Source organism: Lycium ferocissimum, unplaced genomic scaffold (assembly GCF_029784015.1).
Source record: "Lycium ferocissimum isolate CSIRO_LF1 unplaced genomic scaffold, AGI_CSIRO_Lferr_CH_V1 ctg8095, whole genome shotgun sequence".
Classification (NCBI taxonomy): Eukaryota; Viridiplantae; Streptophyta; class Magnoliopsida; order Solanales; family Solanaceae; genus Lycium; species Lycium ferocissimum.
The window spans coordinates 1-17,713 of NW_026727090.1; the positions used below are offsets into that span (position 1 = coordinate 1).

The 17,713-nt window shown below is 36.0% G+C and overlaps 1 protein-coding gene across 1 annotated transcript; it reads left to right on the forward strand.

The window, feature by feature from the left end:
* Positions 1 to 1,787: 1,787 nt before the first annotated feature.
* On the forward strand, positions 1,788 to 8,204 carry LOC132045822 (syntaxin-31). The gene is made up of 6 exons (XM_059436400.1): positions 1,788 to 2,169; positions 3,008 to 3,258; positions 3,330 to 3,472; positions 4,006 to 4,044; positions 5,275 to 5,472; positions 7,748 to 8,204. The coding sequence occupies exons 1-6, from the start codon at positions 1,950 to 1,952 to the stop codon at positions 7,905 to 7,907; spliced, it is 1,011 nt and encodes a 336-aa protein (XP_059292383.1). The 5' UTR covers positions 1,788 to 1,949; the 3' UTR covers positions 7,908 to 8,204.
* Positions 8,205 to 17,713: the final 9,509 nt, after the last annotated feature.

Sequence of the window (17,713 nt, forward strand, 5' to 3'; positions counted from 1 at the left end):
CTCCTTAGTTTTCAGATGAATTGTTCGAAGGTTCTAGAGGCGAAGGAGGGGTTGAAGACGTGAATGGAAATGAAATAAATGAAGTGAGATCACATTTAAAGACTTGGAACATCTTCGGTCGTCGGGACTTCCACGAAGCGGTCCACGGTCCGGCGTGGAACCCGGTGTTGGTCGTGGAACGGGTCGTGGTTCACGACCAGCTGACCATCCTTTTCGGTGGCGGTTCCACGAACCATTCACGGTCCGTGGAACATTATATGGGCGTGGAAGTGGTCGTGGAAATCATCGCTTCCGCCAAAGTTGTTCTCGTCGTTTCGTTTGATCTCCAATCCTTATGAACCTTCTTAGCACTTGTTTACCACTTCATTATAGATCTAGGGGATGTTATAAACCCTTCTCCATAACAACCTTGAGGCATCACTAACTCAATACTCTAGTTTGCATCCAACACACTAACTTAAGTCTCGCTTCTCTTAACAACTTTCTTTCCTCAAGTCTAATGCCTTTGAAATTCTTAATTAGCATCATCACATACTAGTTCTTACTTGTCCAAACCTCGTACACATCGTACCCCTCATTAGTCTATTCACTGTACGCTTAAGGGGAAATTTTCAAGGTGTAACAAGAGGGTAAGTGTTCCTTAAGTGTGTTATTTTTTAATGCGTAACTTTATTTCGAATATGTTGCAAAAAAAAAAAAAAAAAAATCTTGTAAATCGGACGTCCGAGCACAAAAAACCGCGTATATTCGAAATAAAGTTACACTTTAAAAAAAAAACACACTTAAATCTAAACCCTAAAAATAAAAAACTTAAGCTAATGACAACAAGTCTTGAAAAAAAAAAAAAAAAAAAAAAAGGACGTCTATGTATATAGAACACTTAAACCTAAAGTTTACAAACAAAACTTACTTCGGGCACCTTTTCAACCCCTAAAATGACGATCCGAACGTATACGCATCCTTGATGTATTGAGCCTACATTGTTGTACGCAGAAAAAAATATCAGGTTCTATATTAAATATTGACGTTTTGGAGTCTTGACACACGACTAATCGTTGGTCAAAATATGAAAAAACACACTAAGTGTTGCAAAAAAAAAAAAAAAGTTTGCCAATTTTTTTTTTAGTGCTTGCTATTTTACTGCGCTATACAAAAAAAAAAAAAATCTTTAGCGCGGAAAATCATCGCGCTAAAGCGATTAAAAAACCTTTTGGCAACGACTTTATTTTCAATAAATCTAAACCCTAAAAATAAAAAACCTTAAGCTAATGACAACAAGTCTTCAAACACAAATGGACATCTATGTATATAGAACACTTAAACCTAAAGTTTACAAATAAAATTTACTTTGGGCACCTTTTTAACCCTTAAAATGACGATCCGAACGTTTACGTATCCTTGATGTATTGAGCCTACATTATTGTACGCAGAAAAAAATATCAGGTTCTATATAAAATATTAACATTTTGGAGTCTTGACAGACGACTAATCATTAGTCAAAGTATGGAAAAAAAATACTAAGTGTTGCAAAAAATAAAATTGGCCAATTTTTTTTTTTTTTTACCGTTTCTATAACGCAAGATTTTATTCGTTATAAATTTTTTTTTTTAACCGCTTCTATAACGCAAAGAAAATACTACGTTAAAAAGCTTAACGACTCATCTCTCAGTGACTACTTTAGCACAAGAATTACCGCGCTTAAAGATACTTTTGTCAATTTTTTTTTATTGGGGTATTTTAGTTCCACATGATTTTTTTGGGGGCATTTTGGTTCCCGACTCCTTTTTTGTTCCTCCAATTTCGATCGTGTGAATGAATACATCTTCCGACCCCACAACATTGGCATCTCACCGGCAGGGTTCCTTCCCCCCAATATCCCTAGACGCATGACCAACATTTGCAATTAGATAGCATCGTTGTGTCTGTGGCTCTGTCCTCATCAAACGTCAATGGCAACTTCGACGTACCGAGATCGAACCTCCGAGTTCGCATCTCTCTCCAAAACATTTAAGAAGATCTCAGGAAGCACCGCACCACCTGATCAGTCACAACACAGTTTCCCCCCTTCTACCTCTAAATCCCCGGATCGATCTGAATTTAACAAGAAGGCTTCCAAAATTGGCTTAACCATCCACCAAACCTCTCACAAAATTGATAGACTCGCTAAATGTAACTTCCTCTTATTCTCATCTTTGTTGTAGCTTTATTTTCAGCTGTAACTCAAATCGCCAATGAAACTGATACATGAGACTTGTAGGCTTCATTTTGTAAATGTTGAGATTTACTGAAATTCAATTAATGCAGTATAGGTATTAGTAGGTTCACTTACATTTGATGTTAGTATGTTACTGTGTTGATACCATCTCTTTGGGAATTGGAGTATTGTATTAAAAAAGAAGAAGATGGTTTTGATGCAACTAGAATAGTCTGAATTCAATTGTTGTACAAGCTAGTTGGAACTTTGTTTCAATTACGACAAGTTTAATTCTTTAGTGGATTCAGTTTCTGGTACCGCATATTTGTTAGTTGATTGCCACTTTTCTATAGCACCATTGTACAGTAATGACACCTTGTTGTTGGCTAGTTCACCTATTAGTATATCATTCTGCGCTTATTGACATGGAATTGATGAGAATTCTTCAGATAGTCCTTGCAGTGTTACTTTAATTAAGATTTTACATTCCTGAACTCAAAGGAAATTAACTTTCATAACAAATAATTTATTTGGTTCATTATGAGGTAGCTGTAGATATACACTGATAATGTTAGTTTCATTAACATGTTAGTAAGTGTACAAGTGCATGTTAGTAAGTGTACAAGTGTAACCCCAGTAGTATTTTGATTTATATACGAGGAACAAATTTCCAAAGTGCCGACATTTTTCAGCAGAACATAGAAAAAGCCTTTATATTCAGTTTAAGATAGAGAAAATAGCGTGTTCTCTAGCATTGCTTAAAGATCCAATTTCTAACTGACATCAGAATTTTATGTTTGCTTAAAAATACAGTGGCAAAACGATCATCCATTTTTGACGATTCAAGCAAAGAAATCCAAGAATTAACAGCTTTGATAAAAAATGATATCACAACACTTAACGTGGGAGTTTCTGATTTACAAGCCCTCCAAGACATGGAGGTAGCTGATGGAACTCATTCAAAAGATACTGTTGTTCATTGTACTGCTATTTGTGATGATCTGAAGACCAGACTTATGACAGCTACAAAATCTTTCCAGGATGCACTGACTATAAGGACAAAGGTAAGCGGGCTGTTATCATTTCATTTAACATCGACTACTCATGATCTAACTGGGGAACTTTTTCACTGCAGAATATGAGAGCGCATGAGGACCGGAAACAAATATTTTCTACGAATCTGGCAAGAGAAAATCCTCTGAGGCAACCTCCAAAGACTGTAGCAGAGCCACCCCCTTGGTCAACTCCTCCATCAGGAGGTGGTCTACACTCATCAGTGTAAGCTTACTTTCTCTTTTGGGCTTAGGAGGGGAAGTGGCTTTGATCACAATGATAAGTTCTGAAATGTGCGTTGTTATTAATAAATGGCTGGTTGCTAAGTGCTTATATTTACCTACGTCTCATTTGACTTCAAAAATTATTATAAATAGAAATAAATTCCAAAACTAGATCCGCATGTTAGCATATGCAAACTTGAATCGATGATGTTTGATATATTTTTCTTTTTAGGGTAGATGTTAATTTTGTATTATTTAACAAGTTATGGGCCTCATGTTATTCAGGATTATGATTTAGTGCTAGTTAACTCTTGATCTATGAGCATTTGGGTTTAATATTTTTTCTTTAAAGTTTAAACCTTTTTTTTTTTTTTTTTTTTTTTGTGTGTGTGTGTGTATGTATTTATTGTTTTTTTCCGGAAAATTTATCTCTACAATAGACATTTTGATCATGTTTGCTAGATAACGGGTGTCTGTGCCAGCCAGCGCGTGCTCTTTGTAATTTATCTTTCTCTTCTGTTCCTTGCAAATCAGGTTACCTGCAAATGATGTTCAGGTCAGCAACCAATTAAGGTAAGCTCCAAAAGTCAATCTAATACATCATATTTTTTCAATCTTATATATTTGCTTCTCCCCATGTGTCCATTCATGTGGGAAACTTCTCTTTTAGGATTACACGTTTCTACTATTCAACAAAATAACAATTAAATTGTCAAAAATATTCATTGCAGAACCAGGGTAAATTGGTAGCTTAATCTTTTCCGAATTATACTAAATTGTCATTTCCAATATGTCTCATCTTTATGCATGTTATGGACAGGTCAATTTTATTTATTAAGCTTTATTTCATGTCACATTGGATTACAAAATATGAGAGAGAAATTATTCCTATAGTGCTTGGTTTAACTTGACATCAAAAAGTAGAAAAATCCAATTTGCAAGCAATTTTTATTACTTAAAAAATGTGTTTGCTTTTTTTGGCTTTACGAATGGCATACCAAAGCTAACCACATAATTGACTGACTTCTTTATTGTTAAATCATAATATGAATCAGATGGATCCTTGTCGACTTGTTCATCCAAGCACAAGTGAGGAGTACGTGAATGCAAAAGTTCCAAGTGTTTTTTCTTTGATTTGAAGATATTGAATCACATCCAATGATGATAATTAGGGTTTTTGTTTTTCAGGAAGTGTTGAAACTCCAAAAGAGAAAAGCTTTCCAGTTTTTCCAAAACACATGTCAAGAATTTTTCAGCTTTTGCAAAAACTGAAAAACTTTTATCCAACGGTGTTGGGTCGACAAAATTTAAAACCTGAAAAAAAGAAATTTGGGAAAATTCTCTGCACCTAGAATGTTCTAGATAAACATATCACCTGAAGGAAAAAAATAAATTCATGCATTACTAGCTTATTCTCTTTGGGCTTCTTCTTAACGGAGGAGAACTCCTTGAATCTTCTTCTTTTTCTTTAGATCTTGCCCTTACTGGTAATCGTCTTGTATGTTGCCTCTCATAGTTGGTTCTGTCTCCTAATTTTGGATTGATAAACAGTGTTCTTTATTTCTGCCTCTCCTTCTTGGTCCGAAGTTAAAGAAACGTTAATTGGAGGTTAGTGCCAGGGGATTTTCTTTCTTGGCTCTTATCATCTCCTTCTTCTCGATTGTGAGCGATCTGATGTATTTATCAGGGGATTAAACAATAATATTGCCTTCTTTGATTACGCTGAAATCTTTTGTATATGCAAATATTCAAATCTTCTACATTTATTTTCCTTGATAATTGATCGGTACCTTGCATATTCAGGCGGAGATTGGCTTCAGACAATCCTCCATCTCAACAAATGGAAATGTCCATGTTACAAGAGGTGGTTCCAAGACAAGAAAGTTACTCGCAAAGTAGGGCAACTGCTCTTCAAAATGTTGAATCCACTATTTCAGAATTGAGTGGGATCTTCACCCATCTAGCTACAATGGTTGCACAGCAAGGGGAGCTTGCTATCAGGTTGTGAAATCCTTGTGTCTGTTTTTTCTTTATGTTTCATGTATATTTGTCTTTGTTTTCTCTCCATCTGAATGTATAACATTACATGTTAGTCCTTCTCGGCACTCTTTTGGACTGTAGAAAATACGTCGAAAATAGGTCTCTCTTATCTGTGAGGAACAGGACAGCTAGAAGCAGAGGCGGATCTAGGATTTGAAGGTGGCGGGTGCCACAATTTTCTTCAATGTACATCTTGTTAGGAACGCGTATTTGGGTCGGGTCCATCTCTTTTTAGTTTATTCGGGTCAACTTAGTAGGCTTTTTTTTTTATTTGCAAATATGAAAATTACATCTCAAAAATCAAGAAACGAACATAATTAGCATCTTAAACAAGGAATCACACTCATTAACACCTATTAACAACAGAAGTAAAATCAACATTTTCACCAAGGGACTTGCATCTCTTATGTATATTAAAAAATGAATTTGCACAAGTAAAATGACATCTTCAACAAGGGAATTACATCAATCAAAATAAGAAAAATAATAGAAAAACTCTTCAATAGGTAAATACACCCCATAAGTACATGTAGAATTAGATAAACTACAAGTTTTCAAAAATAAATAATAAATTTCATGTTTTTTCTAAGCAGTGCTTATGAAATTTCCATCACAATTTAAGTAGTAAAGTGATTTAAATTGAAATTATAAGTACTCCAATTCATTTCTCATTTTATCTATTGCTTATTAAGAGTGTCCCAAGTCAAATATAGACAAGTAAACATGGACGGAGAGAGTAATAAACAAAAGACATAAAAAAAAAAAAAAAATTGAATTTTGATCTCAATCCAAAATTCCCATTGAGACCCAAGTTTTTCGATTTAAATACTCACAAATTTGAGATTAAGAGAAATGTTTAATTTAAGAAATTTTGTGTGTGTTCTCGTTAAAGATCACAGATAAAATAACAGAAAGAGAAAAGACAATATAAATAATAAAAAGATAAATAGAAAATTAGGAGGGCCGAAAAGGGAATTACTGGTACAAAAGAAGTAAAAAGCCCAAAGAAAAACGGGAGTCAGAAAATGTTCAAGTTAGATTCAAACTTGTATCTACCAGCCGTGGCACCTTTGTCTAATTTACGATTGGGGGTGGCAGGATCAAATAATTAACCTAATTTAAGCAAATTACAACATAAGTATATAAAAAATTTATTAATGGAGGGGGTGCCATGCCACCCCCAATTTAAGCGTCTTACTTTCCTTTTTGGTCTGTCCCAAAAAGAGCGCCTCTTTCTATATTTAGTAAATTTTCCAATTCCAACATTCTACATTGGCATGTTTAAAATCACAAGATTTGAAGGACTACACACATCTTTAATTGAAGACCACAAGATTCAAAAGTCTTCTTTCGTTTCTTAAATTTAGTGCGATCAAACTAAGACACTTAAATTGGGACGGAGGGAATATATAACTACCAGATGCTAGGTCAAACATTAAACAAGTAAATCCTACTAATCAAACTAAGGTGGAGATACTGTTTAAAGAGTTCGATTCTTTAGTATTAGAAAATAAAAGAGGGGAAGATGTATGGATCTTGATAGCTTTTTGTTTTCTTCTTTTACTTTTTCAGGATTAAAGTAGAAAAGATGGCATCGAGAAGTGTAAACTAGGGGCCATATAAACTGATTAAAAAAACTAGGGGCCATATTATACTTTTGTACATGCTCCCTTCTTTTATACCATTTGACTTAAGGGAGTTTACCATATTATTTCGCCTTTTATATTTTATAAGAGCTGAAGAAGTTATTGAGGTAATGGTTGAAAAGTTAGTTTGATAGAAAAGTATTGCATCAAGGTTTAAAATCTAAGTAGTTAAATGAGTTTGAATTTGAAAGCTGTGAAAGTTGAATAGGATAAAAGCTTTCAGTAGAATTGCGTCAAACACGTTGGGTTGTTCCAATAATTGGAAGAGTGTCATTTGCGTTGGTATTGAAAAAACCTATGTTGCTCAAACTCTCCCAAAATTGTTGCCACACCCATGTCGGAGGATCCGACACGCACCCGATGAGATTTTTGAAGAGTCCGAGCAAACAAAGGAAAAAATATCCTATAATGGACATATTCTGGGAAAGATTAGAAGGCGGAGTTGATTTAGGAAGGGGAAATTAACTCACTAATACATTTTCCGTTGGCACTTGAAGTTGAAATCCACTTAGCAATATTTTATTTTGTTTTCCTTGTTCTTGCCTTACTACTTTGGTTTAAGTACTAGATTTCCCAATTGTTTTCTGCAGGATTGATGATAATATGGATGAGTCACTAGCAAATGTTGAAGGTGCACAAGGTGCTTTATTGAAGTACTTAAACCGAATATCATCAAACAGGTCTCTCATGATCAAAATTTTTCTTGTTGTGCTACTTTTTCTCTGTGTATTTATATTTTTCCTGGCTTGATGTTGGTTAGGAGAGGTAGTTACACTGTCATTGTTACATCTGGCGGTATTCCTCTACTAGATTAACTTGTGGGCTTAGTAGTAATCAAAAGCCGATTTCTCTCAATAGCTTGCTCTGAGGGTGTAATACTTAGCTGTCCTTTGTAACATAGGTACTGTAATGGCAAATTTCTTGCAGATAAACACACACCCAACCAAATTATATTGATATTTTTTTTTTTTAGTGAAGTTGATTGTTGCACAGCAAATGAATGAAGTTCTGTATCAATGTTTGAAGAATAACTGACATTTGAATTTACGGGTTTCTTTTAAATTCCATTTCCCTTTGAATGAGGCAGGGAATGCTCATTGATTTTATATCTTGATCATTAATCTAAAGTTACTGGTACGCCCATATGTAGCACTAAGTTGCTCGGATGACTTCTTCAGTTACGTGTTTGCTTGCATTAGAGTTTCTGCAACGTGAAATACTTGGTTCATATGTCACCACGCTCCATATGATTTCTCTCTCTGTTTTTTTTTTTTTTTTTAATAAATCTGGGGATGTGATATGATAGCTAAAGTTTACTAAAGTTGGAGAGATGTTTGAGAAATCATTTTAATACTAGATTCGAAAGAGATTTCATTCATCTCATTAGTTCTTTGCTATTTTTAGATGTTTCTTGGTCTTATGGTCTCCTTTCAGTTGTTCTGCTGCTTTGGTAAGTCTATTCAGCTTTTGGAGAGAGGCATCAGCATATAAATCAGGAAATCATTTTATTGTCATCTTGCATAATGCATATGCATTATTTGTCATCGGCGTTCATCCTGGGCTCTGCTGGACTTCTGCCGAAGTGTTGCCTTTGAACCTAGAACGTGTGGTTTGCCAGGTTTATTTCATGCATGGTACCTTTAACTAATGCTTTGTTTCACAGAAAGGGTGAAGGGAAAGAGGAAAATCAAATCTGTTTTAAGTTCATTCAGCCGACCCTCTATTAAAAACGGGTCAGGTACTCTCAATGTTAATTAGTTAATTAACTGTGTTGGTATTAAAAAATGGATGGGCATATGAAAAATCTAGGTTTTCAAAATAAATTTTAAATTATTTTAGATGTGATAGTACTCACCGGCCGAAACATGAGTGTATGCATAAGTTTATACATAAGTGTATGCATATTGGAGTTACGAAATAAAGTTCAGGTACTTCTATGAAGCAAAACATTAGTTTAGATACCAACTGCGAAACCCATGGTTTGAAGTAGAAGAATTTTTGTAGTATCGTTATAAAATTTTGTACTATTACGTATTCTATGTTTAGTTTACGGTATAAAATTTTGTATAAGAAGGGGAACCTTGGAGCAACCGTAAAGTTGTCTCTGTGTGACCTATAGGTCACTAGTTCGAGCTGTGAAAGTAGTCTTTCTTGCATTAAGGTAGGCTGTCTACATCAAATCCCCTGGGGCGTACTCCAATATCACATAGCTTCTATCAAATTTAATACTAGAAATCAAATGATATATTACTAATTTTAATATAAATTATACGTGAATTTATGTAATAGAATGTAGATTTAAAAATGCGTCTAAGAGTATTTTCAGATCAAAATATCTTTAAATTAGGTTATTTCGTATTACAAAGCATGTATTACAGTTTATTTAACATTTTTTATATTATTATTCACAACATAATGAACAGGGGTTCCAAATTCCTTAGGTAATGCCCCTAAACTTGACGCGAATTATTACTTTCGTCTCTGAAACTATGCCTATAAAGACACTCCTATGCTTGAATAAGTGAATTTACAAACGCACTCGAACTCATACACTTTTGTAATGTGTATACACGCACGGTTCAGTTGGACTTATTAGCTGATATATGATCCACGTAGATTAATTAAAAGCAAAAAAAAAAAAAAAAATGACTTAACCCATTATATACCCAACTAAATAACGCACCGATCAAATAATCTCACCCGATTAAAACCATCTCGAAGTTTCCCTCCATCTCTCTTAGATCGCAGACATCACTTTGATTTCTGTGGAAATCTTAGGGTTTTAGTCTAGAGAACTCCCTCCATTTTTTTTTCTTCAAATTCTAATTCTCTCTCACACAACACAAACTTTGTGCTATCCATTTTCTGCACCCATTTTCTAAAATATACCTTCCATTTCTAGTTATTTTTTGTATCTAAATTTTCACGATCCTCATAATAATCTGGAAATGAAGAAACAATGGATTTTTTTTTTTAAAAAAATATATGAATAAGTCTTCATTTGTGGTTTTTTTTTTTTTTTTAATCTAATCCGACTCCATTTGAATCGCTCGATCAAGAAGTGTTGTCACAACTTCTTTCTTACCCTAGAAGGTTTCATTTTCCTTTTTTATTTTCAATTATTATTTGTGTTGTAAGGTTCAATTTTTGTTGGTTCTGAGGTTTATCTAGTGTAGTTGGGTTAAAATCAGTGGATTAGGGTTCCGATATGGTGTTCGATCACCGGTATTTTCTGCTCTAGTCCATTGTGTTTACTGCTCCAAAATTGCCGGAATTCCACATCTACAAAATTTAGTCAGCAAGACAATTGAAACCGAAACCTATAAATATGACTGAACTTTAGCAATTAAAGAAGAAGGTCAAGAAGAAAATTTGAGTTTGAACTTGGGGTGTGTTTTAATTGGAGGAACACATAATTAAGGAAGAAAGGCTTTTTAAGCCGTTGGGTTAGGGTAAAAAATGAAATTTAAAAAATGAGTTTTTCTTGTTGAGCTGCTTATGTGGTTTTTTTTTTAAAAATTTTGTTTTTAACTCACACGCACATAAAAGAGTTTGAGACTACTTGCTGTGCCGTGTGGCAGAAAAGATCTTCTCCAGGCGTTAATCAGACATTATTATGAGCTAATAATAGACATTATAAAGGTGAGATTCGTGGATCCTGCTCCCAGAAATATAGCTATAAATAGAACTTCACATTCGAATTTTGATTTACATACAGAGCATTTCACCCCATGTCTCCTAGCTAGCCATGCACTTGGGTAGAAAAATGGAAGTCAAGAAATTTAGAAGGACACCCCGTGCCACCTAGCTAGTGGACAAGCTGTGTCCTTACATATTCTGCAGTCCGAATTGGAGATCCAACCCATGGTCAAATTCTAACACTATAATACAACTACCAATTTTTGAAGGCACAATTCAACGAAAGAAGTCATATTCTAGGGTTCTCAAAGAGGGAGACAAGGCGGAGGCTCAAACGACGGCGGAAACGTCATTAATCATCAATTTTCATTAATCTCTTCTTTTGTAATTAATTCTTAGGGTTATGGTACTTCATGAATGTTGTAGTTTGATACTTTGAATTGATTATATTATTTATCACCATTCTTTGGTTTAATTGGTTTACTTACTCAATCATTCATCATTTATCTCTATGAGTAGCTAACATAGAGGGACTATCATATCCGAATCAAGATCTCTGGCAGGCGGGGGGGGGGGGGGGGTTTGTTGGGTAGCAAAAGAGGTTTAGTAGGGAAAGTTTAGTTCGTCTGGGGATTTGCCCAGTGCTGATTAGCAGCTCTGACTAACTTATAATTAGTAAGTGATATGACATTTATAGACTTTTACTTAGTACGCCTTGCTTATTCGATAACATGAGTTATAAATGCATCTTGACTGTCAGAACATGTTTGCAAACATAGTGTTCAGTGTTTAGGATAGGCGTCGTAGTATAGGATGCCCCGTGCGACATAATAGCAACCATGCTATTAGTACACTAGATTGATAATAATCAAATTCTCGTGGATAACTCAACAAGATTGTTAGCAACCATAACCCTAGAATCACTTGTTCCTTTGTACTCTTCTTGTTTTCTCTATTTGTTATTTTATTTTGTCATAGTAGTTTAGTAAATTTATTCACTTCTTAGAATCGCTTGAATAAATAAACCATAATAGTTTGATTTAGTAAATAGTTAAATCACAAGTCCTCGCGTGGAACATACTCTACTTATCACTTTATTACTTGCCGCCCACGTATGCTTGTGTGTAGTTGGAACCGATCATTCTACTGAAGGTAATCCATTTGACCTGCCTAGGTGCAAATACTTGGATGCTTTTCCAGCCACAGTCCCTTCAAACTATGGAAGGATGATTGGACCGGATTATGGAGGGATATTCACCGTCTGGTTCTTCCCGATCACTGGTTTGTTTAGAAGATGAAATCCGAACTTGGAGGTCTTTGTCAAATGCCCATGTTTTCGGTATGAATGAACCGGCAGTGTTCGTGCTAGGTTCAGCCTCTTTTCCCTTCTTCTTTTTCTTGGTCTGATAACATCCATCACAACCGTGAAGCACGTTGCCGGCAGCTTTGTGAGGCAGCGCATGCATTGGATAGTCGCCATGAGTGGCAGTATTGTAGGAGTTAGAGGCGTCAGGAAGGGGAAGAGATGATGACGACATGGTAGAACGAGTTGAGAAGCTGAAGAAAGATGAAAGGAATGATTAAGTCGGAGGAACGTCCGGTGATCGGAATAGTTTCAGAGGAAGAAAAGAGTTATATAGAGATTTGATGATTTTTGATGCAAGAAAATAAAGACAAGATAGAAAACAAGACATATTGATAAACAATTGGATAATAACTAGAAGAACTAGTCCTAGTTACCTTCCAAAAGGATCAAAGGCACCTATCTTATGTAACAATCCTCAAGAGAATAAAATCCCTTGCAAATTGAATAATCAAACGGGGGTTGTACAATTTGAATTCCACCAAATAGCTACAAATCAGTCTTAAAAAAGACAAGGGTTTCATTTATATATCATAAGCAGTCTTTTTCTAGAATGAGTCTAAGTGTAGCTTATTTAGAAAAGCCACACACTGGTCTTTAAAACATAGCCACATACGGCTTTTAAGAAATAGACTACATGGCTTATAAAGCAAATGAAACTTGGCCTAAGTATAAGCCACACGCATGGCCACATAAGGCTAGACCATGGGCTATCATAAACTGATCTTGGGCTCCTCTCTTGGGCTCGGAAGTGTCCACGGCTCCTGAAATGAAGACTCCATCTCCAAAGCCTAGATGGATGTCATGTAGAATCCTGGCCGGACGGCTGGAATGTATGATGGCCAGTTTGGCTTGCATCATCCTCCCCTTCTTGGAAGGATTTCGTCCTCAAAATCACAGCATCGTCATCCTCGACCGCATCATGATGGCATACATGGATCATCATCAACACGGCTCTATGGATCATCATCATCATGGCTATTTGGACTACATCATCCTCCCTTGCTTGGAAAGAATTCGTCCTCAAATTCGATTCCTGCAACACATGGACGAGAATGAGTATATATAACTTCCAAGTCTCATCGAGGCAATAGCTAAGTAGCCTCACAAGAACATAACCATGATATCATGCCAGAGTGCTACAAAACTACCCGAAGGTGGTAGGATTACCGTCATGGCTTTAGACAGTCCAAGAAGAAGCATAAGCCAAGAAAATATACCGTCCTTATGGAGTTTGCAAGATGTCGTTTCATGCCACAATAATGTCCAAGGAGGATCTGTCCAATGGCTCTCCACCTACTTCACTTTAAAACACACCAAATTCTATCCAAGGCTAAGTACAAAACAAGTAGAATAGCTCAAGTCCCAATACCGAAGTAATGTACTAGCCCACCCCAAAGTCATTAATTCAAACAAGTTACCTACTTCAAGATCAATTCCAGGGTCAAAAACAGGAATGGTCAACATATCAATCTTAACACACGTCTTAAGCATATCAACAAGTAACTCAAATAGCAACACCAAACTAAAGGGACAATGATGTAACCAATTACTAAAAGAGTACTCTAGAGAAGCATAAATCATGAGATACGAGTACGTACTATCCTCGATCCTAGGAAGAGAAAAAGGATCAAACCCGTTACACCTCGAAAAATTCATGTCGTCATATGGTAGATAGACTAACGCAGGGTGAGGCGTAGGTGAGGTCCCTACAAGTAAGAAGTAGTACTTAACAGTTCTAATTAAGATTCCGAAGATGTTTGAAGCAAGAGAAGGGAGTCGTTAAGGAAGGCGAACTATACGTTGTGTTTTGGAAAGGTTTTGCAAAGTACTTAGCTAATGTCAACTTAGTAATGTCTTGAGGAAGAGTTATGATGCCCTTAGATTGCTAATGAAGTGTTAAACAAGTGCTAAGAAGGTTCCATAAGGATTGGAGATCAAACGAAGCGACGAGAATGAGATCAGAGGAAAGGTAGATTATACGACCATTTATACGGTCCGTATAATACTATACGATCCGTATAATGGTCCGTATAACCGTTACAGTGAAGGTCCATCACTGATGGAGTTATACGGTCACTTATACGGATCGTATAAAATTATACGGACCGTATAATGTGCCGTATAATGGTTACAGAAACTGTTACACCTTGGAAATTTCCCGATTAGCGTACAGTGAGTAGACTAACGAAGGGTACGACGTATACGATATTTTGATGAATAAGAAATAGCCTTTAATGGTCCTAATTAAGATTTCCAAAGACATTCGAGGTAAGAGAAGAAAGTTGTTAAGGAAAGCGAGTCATATGTTGTGTGTCGGATAAGAATTTCGAGTATTGAGTTAATGATGTCCTAATGATACTTTGAGGAAGAGTTATAACGTCCCTTATATTGGTATTGAGGTGTTAAACAAGTGTTAAGAAGGTTCCATAAGGATCGGAGATCAAACGAGTCGACGAGAACAAGTCTCGGAAAGCTGGGCATTATACGGCCAGACATACTGGCCGTATAAAATCCACGGACCGTATGTCCAGTCGTAGGTTCAGCCCAGAATGGCACTCTTCACTGGACCAAACATACGGTCCAAACATACGGCCAGTGAAAAATATACAGACCGTATGTTCTGGTCGGGACAGATTGTGAATTAATATAAGGGACCTCTCTCTCATTTCATTTTCATTTCATTTTCACTCCACAAGTCAAGAACCCTCTAGAATATTCTCTCCACTCTTCATCCACAAGAATTCAAAGGAAATTGATGATCAACTTCATCAAACCAACAAGAATCAAGAGTGTGAAACCCATTAAAGTCATCCAAGCCAAGAAATCCCAAGAGAGGTGAAATAGGGTTTTGGTGCTAGAAGAGTATTTCCACTCAAGACTTGTTTCTACGCTATCTAAGGTAAGTTTCATGGTATTTTAATGATGTTTGAAGTTTCATGGTATTTTAATGATGTTTGAAGTATTGGTAAGTTGAAACACTTGGATTGTAGGAGAGTATAGAAAATGGGTCATAAATGTGTGAATAGTGTCATTGTTGAGTAGAAGTTGGGATTGAGTTGTGGATATTGATATGTTGAGATTGTAAATACGTTATGAATGACATTTAGAACATGGAATAAGTATTATACGTGAAAGAACGCGACAGTGAACTATGGTCATGATTATGGAGAAGTTGAAGTGAAATTGTGAAATGTGGAAAGCAAATGAATGATAATTGTTGTCTATGGTATTGTGATTGCTATTATGAATGTTTGGGAGTTGATACGGAATATGGAGGAAGTCGTATAAACAAAGGAAATGCTGCCCAATTTTCTCTAGCCTTAGTAAGCACATTCTTATAATTGTGTGGCTAATGTCGATACGAATTCTCTTGAAGGTAGAACGTGTGCATTAAAGGAGAACGAGTAAGCGATAGAATAGTTAAATGACAAAGGTATGTGAGGCTAGTCCTTTCTTTCCAAGGCATGAATCTTATAACATGATTTTTTTCCCTTTCGTCATGAATCTCCTGTCTTCAAGAAAACTAAGAGTTCTTGTCCATGAATAGTCATATGAGATAAGAGATACGTTATAAGTACAATAATGATGATGATAAGCTTAAGTCTAAAGATTCCAGAGTCCATGATATGATGTCCTTATAAAGCTAATGATGTTGATTATAATATACACTCACCTTATGCTCGTTCCTTCAAGGTGAGGCAGAATGTGTATGAATGCTCCATAAGGTAATCGGGGGTTCACGACCTTATGTCACCCCGATAAAGTATAGTTGTCTCTGAGTTTCTATGCATGCATTATGATAATTACATTATGACCAGCATATTATGATGAGCATATCATGATGAGCATATTATGATGAGCACATGATGATGATATTAAACCGCGCCTATATGGCCGGGCAATCACCAATAAGGCGGGCAGCGTATACACCATGGCCAGATGGCATGGACAGACACCACTAGTGGGCGGCATGAGTGTTAGAACCCGTATTTGGTGCATTGGGACAATTCGGATTAACTATGATAAGTTAGGGTCCAAACCATTCCGGGATGAAAAGTCAGGACTTTTGACCATCGATTTTATTTTGAGACATAAGTTGTTCATGAATTCGTTGGTATGGAACACTTAGGAAAATTTGGGACCAAAAATGAAAATTGTGAAACTTGGAAATCATCCATTTTCTCCTTGTTGGCCGTGTGAGTGGGAGTGGCTCCCACACATTTTGTGTTCAATTTCTATTGCTCTAACACATGGTGTGGGCCAAGGGACACTTGTATAAGTCTTGCATAAGTTTAAAAGATGACCACTACTTCATTCACCTCATTCAACACTTAGAAAAAAATAGCAAGAAGTTGAAGAACCACAACAAGGCTCTCGGCCAAGGAGCAAAAAAACCAACTTCAATTCAAGCCATCCCAAAATTATTTCCTTGGTATAAATCCACTAATTTGAGGTCCCTAAGTAGCGTGGAAGTGTTGTTGGAGCGATCAACCCGCTAGTTTTCATTATCGCAAACCCTAGCCTCTTGTGAAGTGGAAGGAAAAGGTAAGAATTTATCATGTTTTATGTGTTATAAAGGTTGTATGCATGTTGTAGTATGTTAAAATGGATGAAAATCATGAAATATAGTAAGTTGGAATTGAGGCCATGTGTATGAGGCTTAGCCGTGTGAAGTGTGTGTGTGTTGTGTTGTGTTGAAGCAATGAATTGAGGTCTAGTTAGTATGTTATGATCATTGTAGGGTGAGGAATGAATGAGAATCATCAATATGTATATATTTTGTGTTGGTAGAAAATGGGTCATGGAATATGACAAAGAACGCATTAATGTCGCTTAGTGTTTTAGTGGTTGTCGTAATGAATTCTATGTTGGAAATGAGCTTTTAATGACTCAAGATTGATGTTGTAAATGTATGGGCTGAATTGAAGGTTATTATGTGTTTGATGTAATTTGTGTATTTATGATAATGATATCGTTATAGTATGGATTATTGATGCAAATCATGATTCGGAAGTTAGAAATGATTATAGTTGTGCTCTCGGGTTGGAGACAGTTTTCGGGTAAATTGGAGCCATTGTTGGATTGTTGGAAATATTGTATAAATTGTTTAAGATGTCCTTGAATGTTGTTGATATGGATTTGGGTTAATATTTGAATGTATAAGCGTTGATGTTGGCTTGAACGTAAGTCATTGAATTGAATATGTATGAAAGTTGTTGAATGATGAAAAAGAGGGTTATTAATGTTATATTGCCTTTCGGATTGATTATTGATGTTGCTAGGTTGGTTGTTGTTGTTGTTGATTGTTGATTTGGCCGAGTTAAATTCTCGGGGTGGCCTATTTTTAGGGGAAATGCCGCCCAAATTTCGTAGAATTAAGGGCAAATTTGGAATTAAATGCCCAAAATGTCTATAGCTAATGTTTGGCATATTATGACTTGTTTGTAGACCTTGGGCAGCCCCAGACGTAGGTTGGAGTTAGCTTGAGTTTGGCTAGCGTTAAGTGCGTACGAGGTATGTAAAGCCCAATCCTTTCTTCTTTTGGCATGCC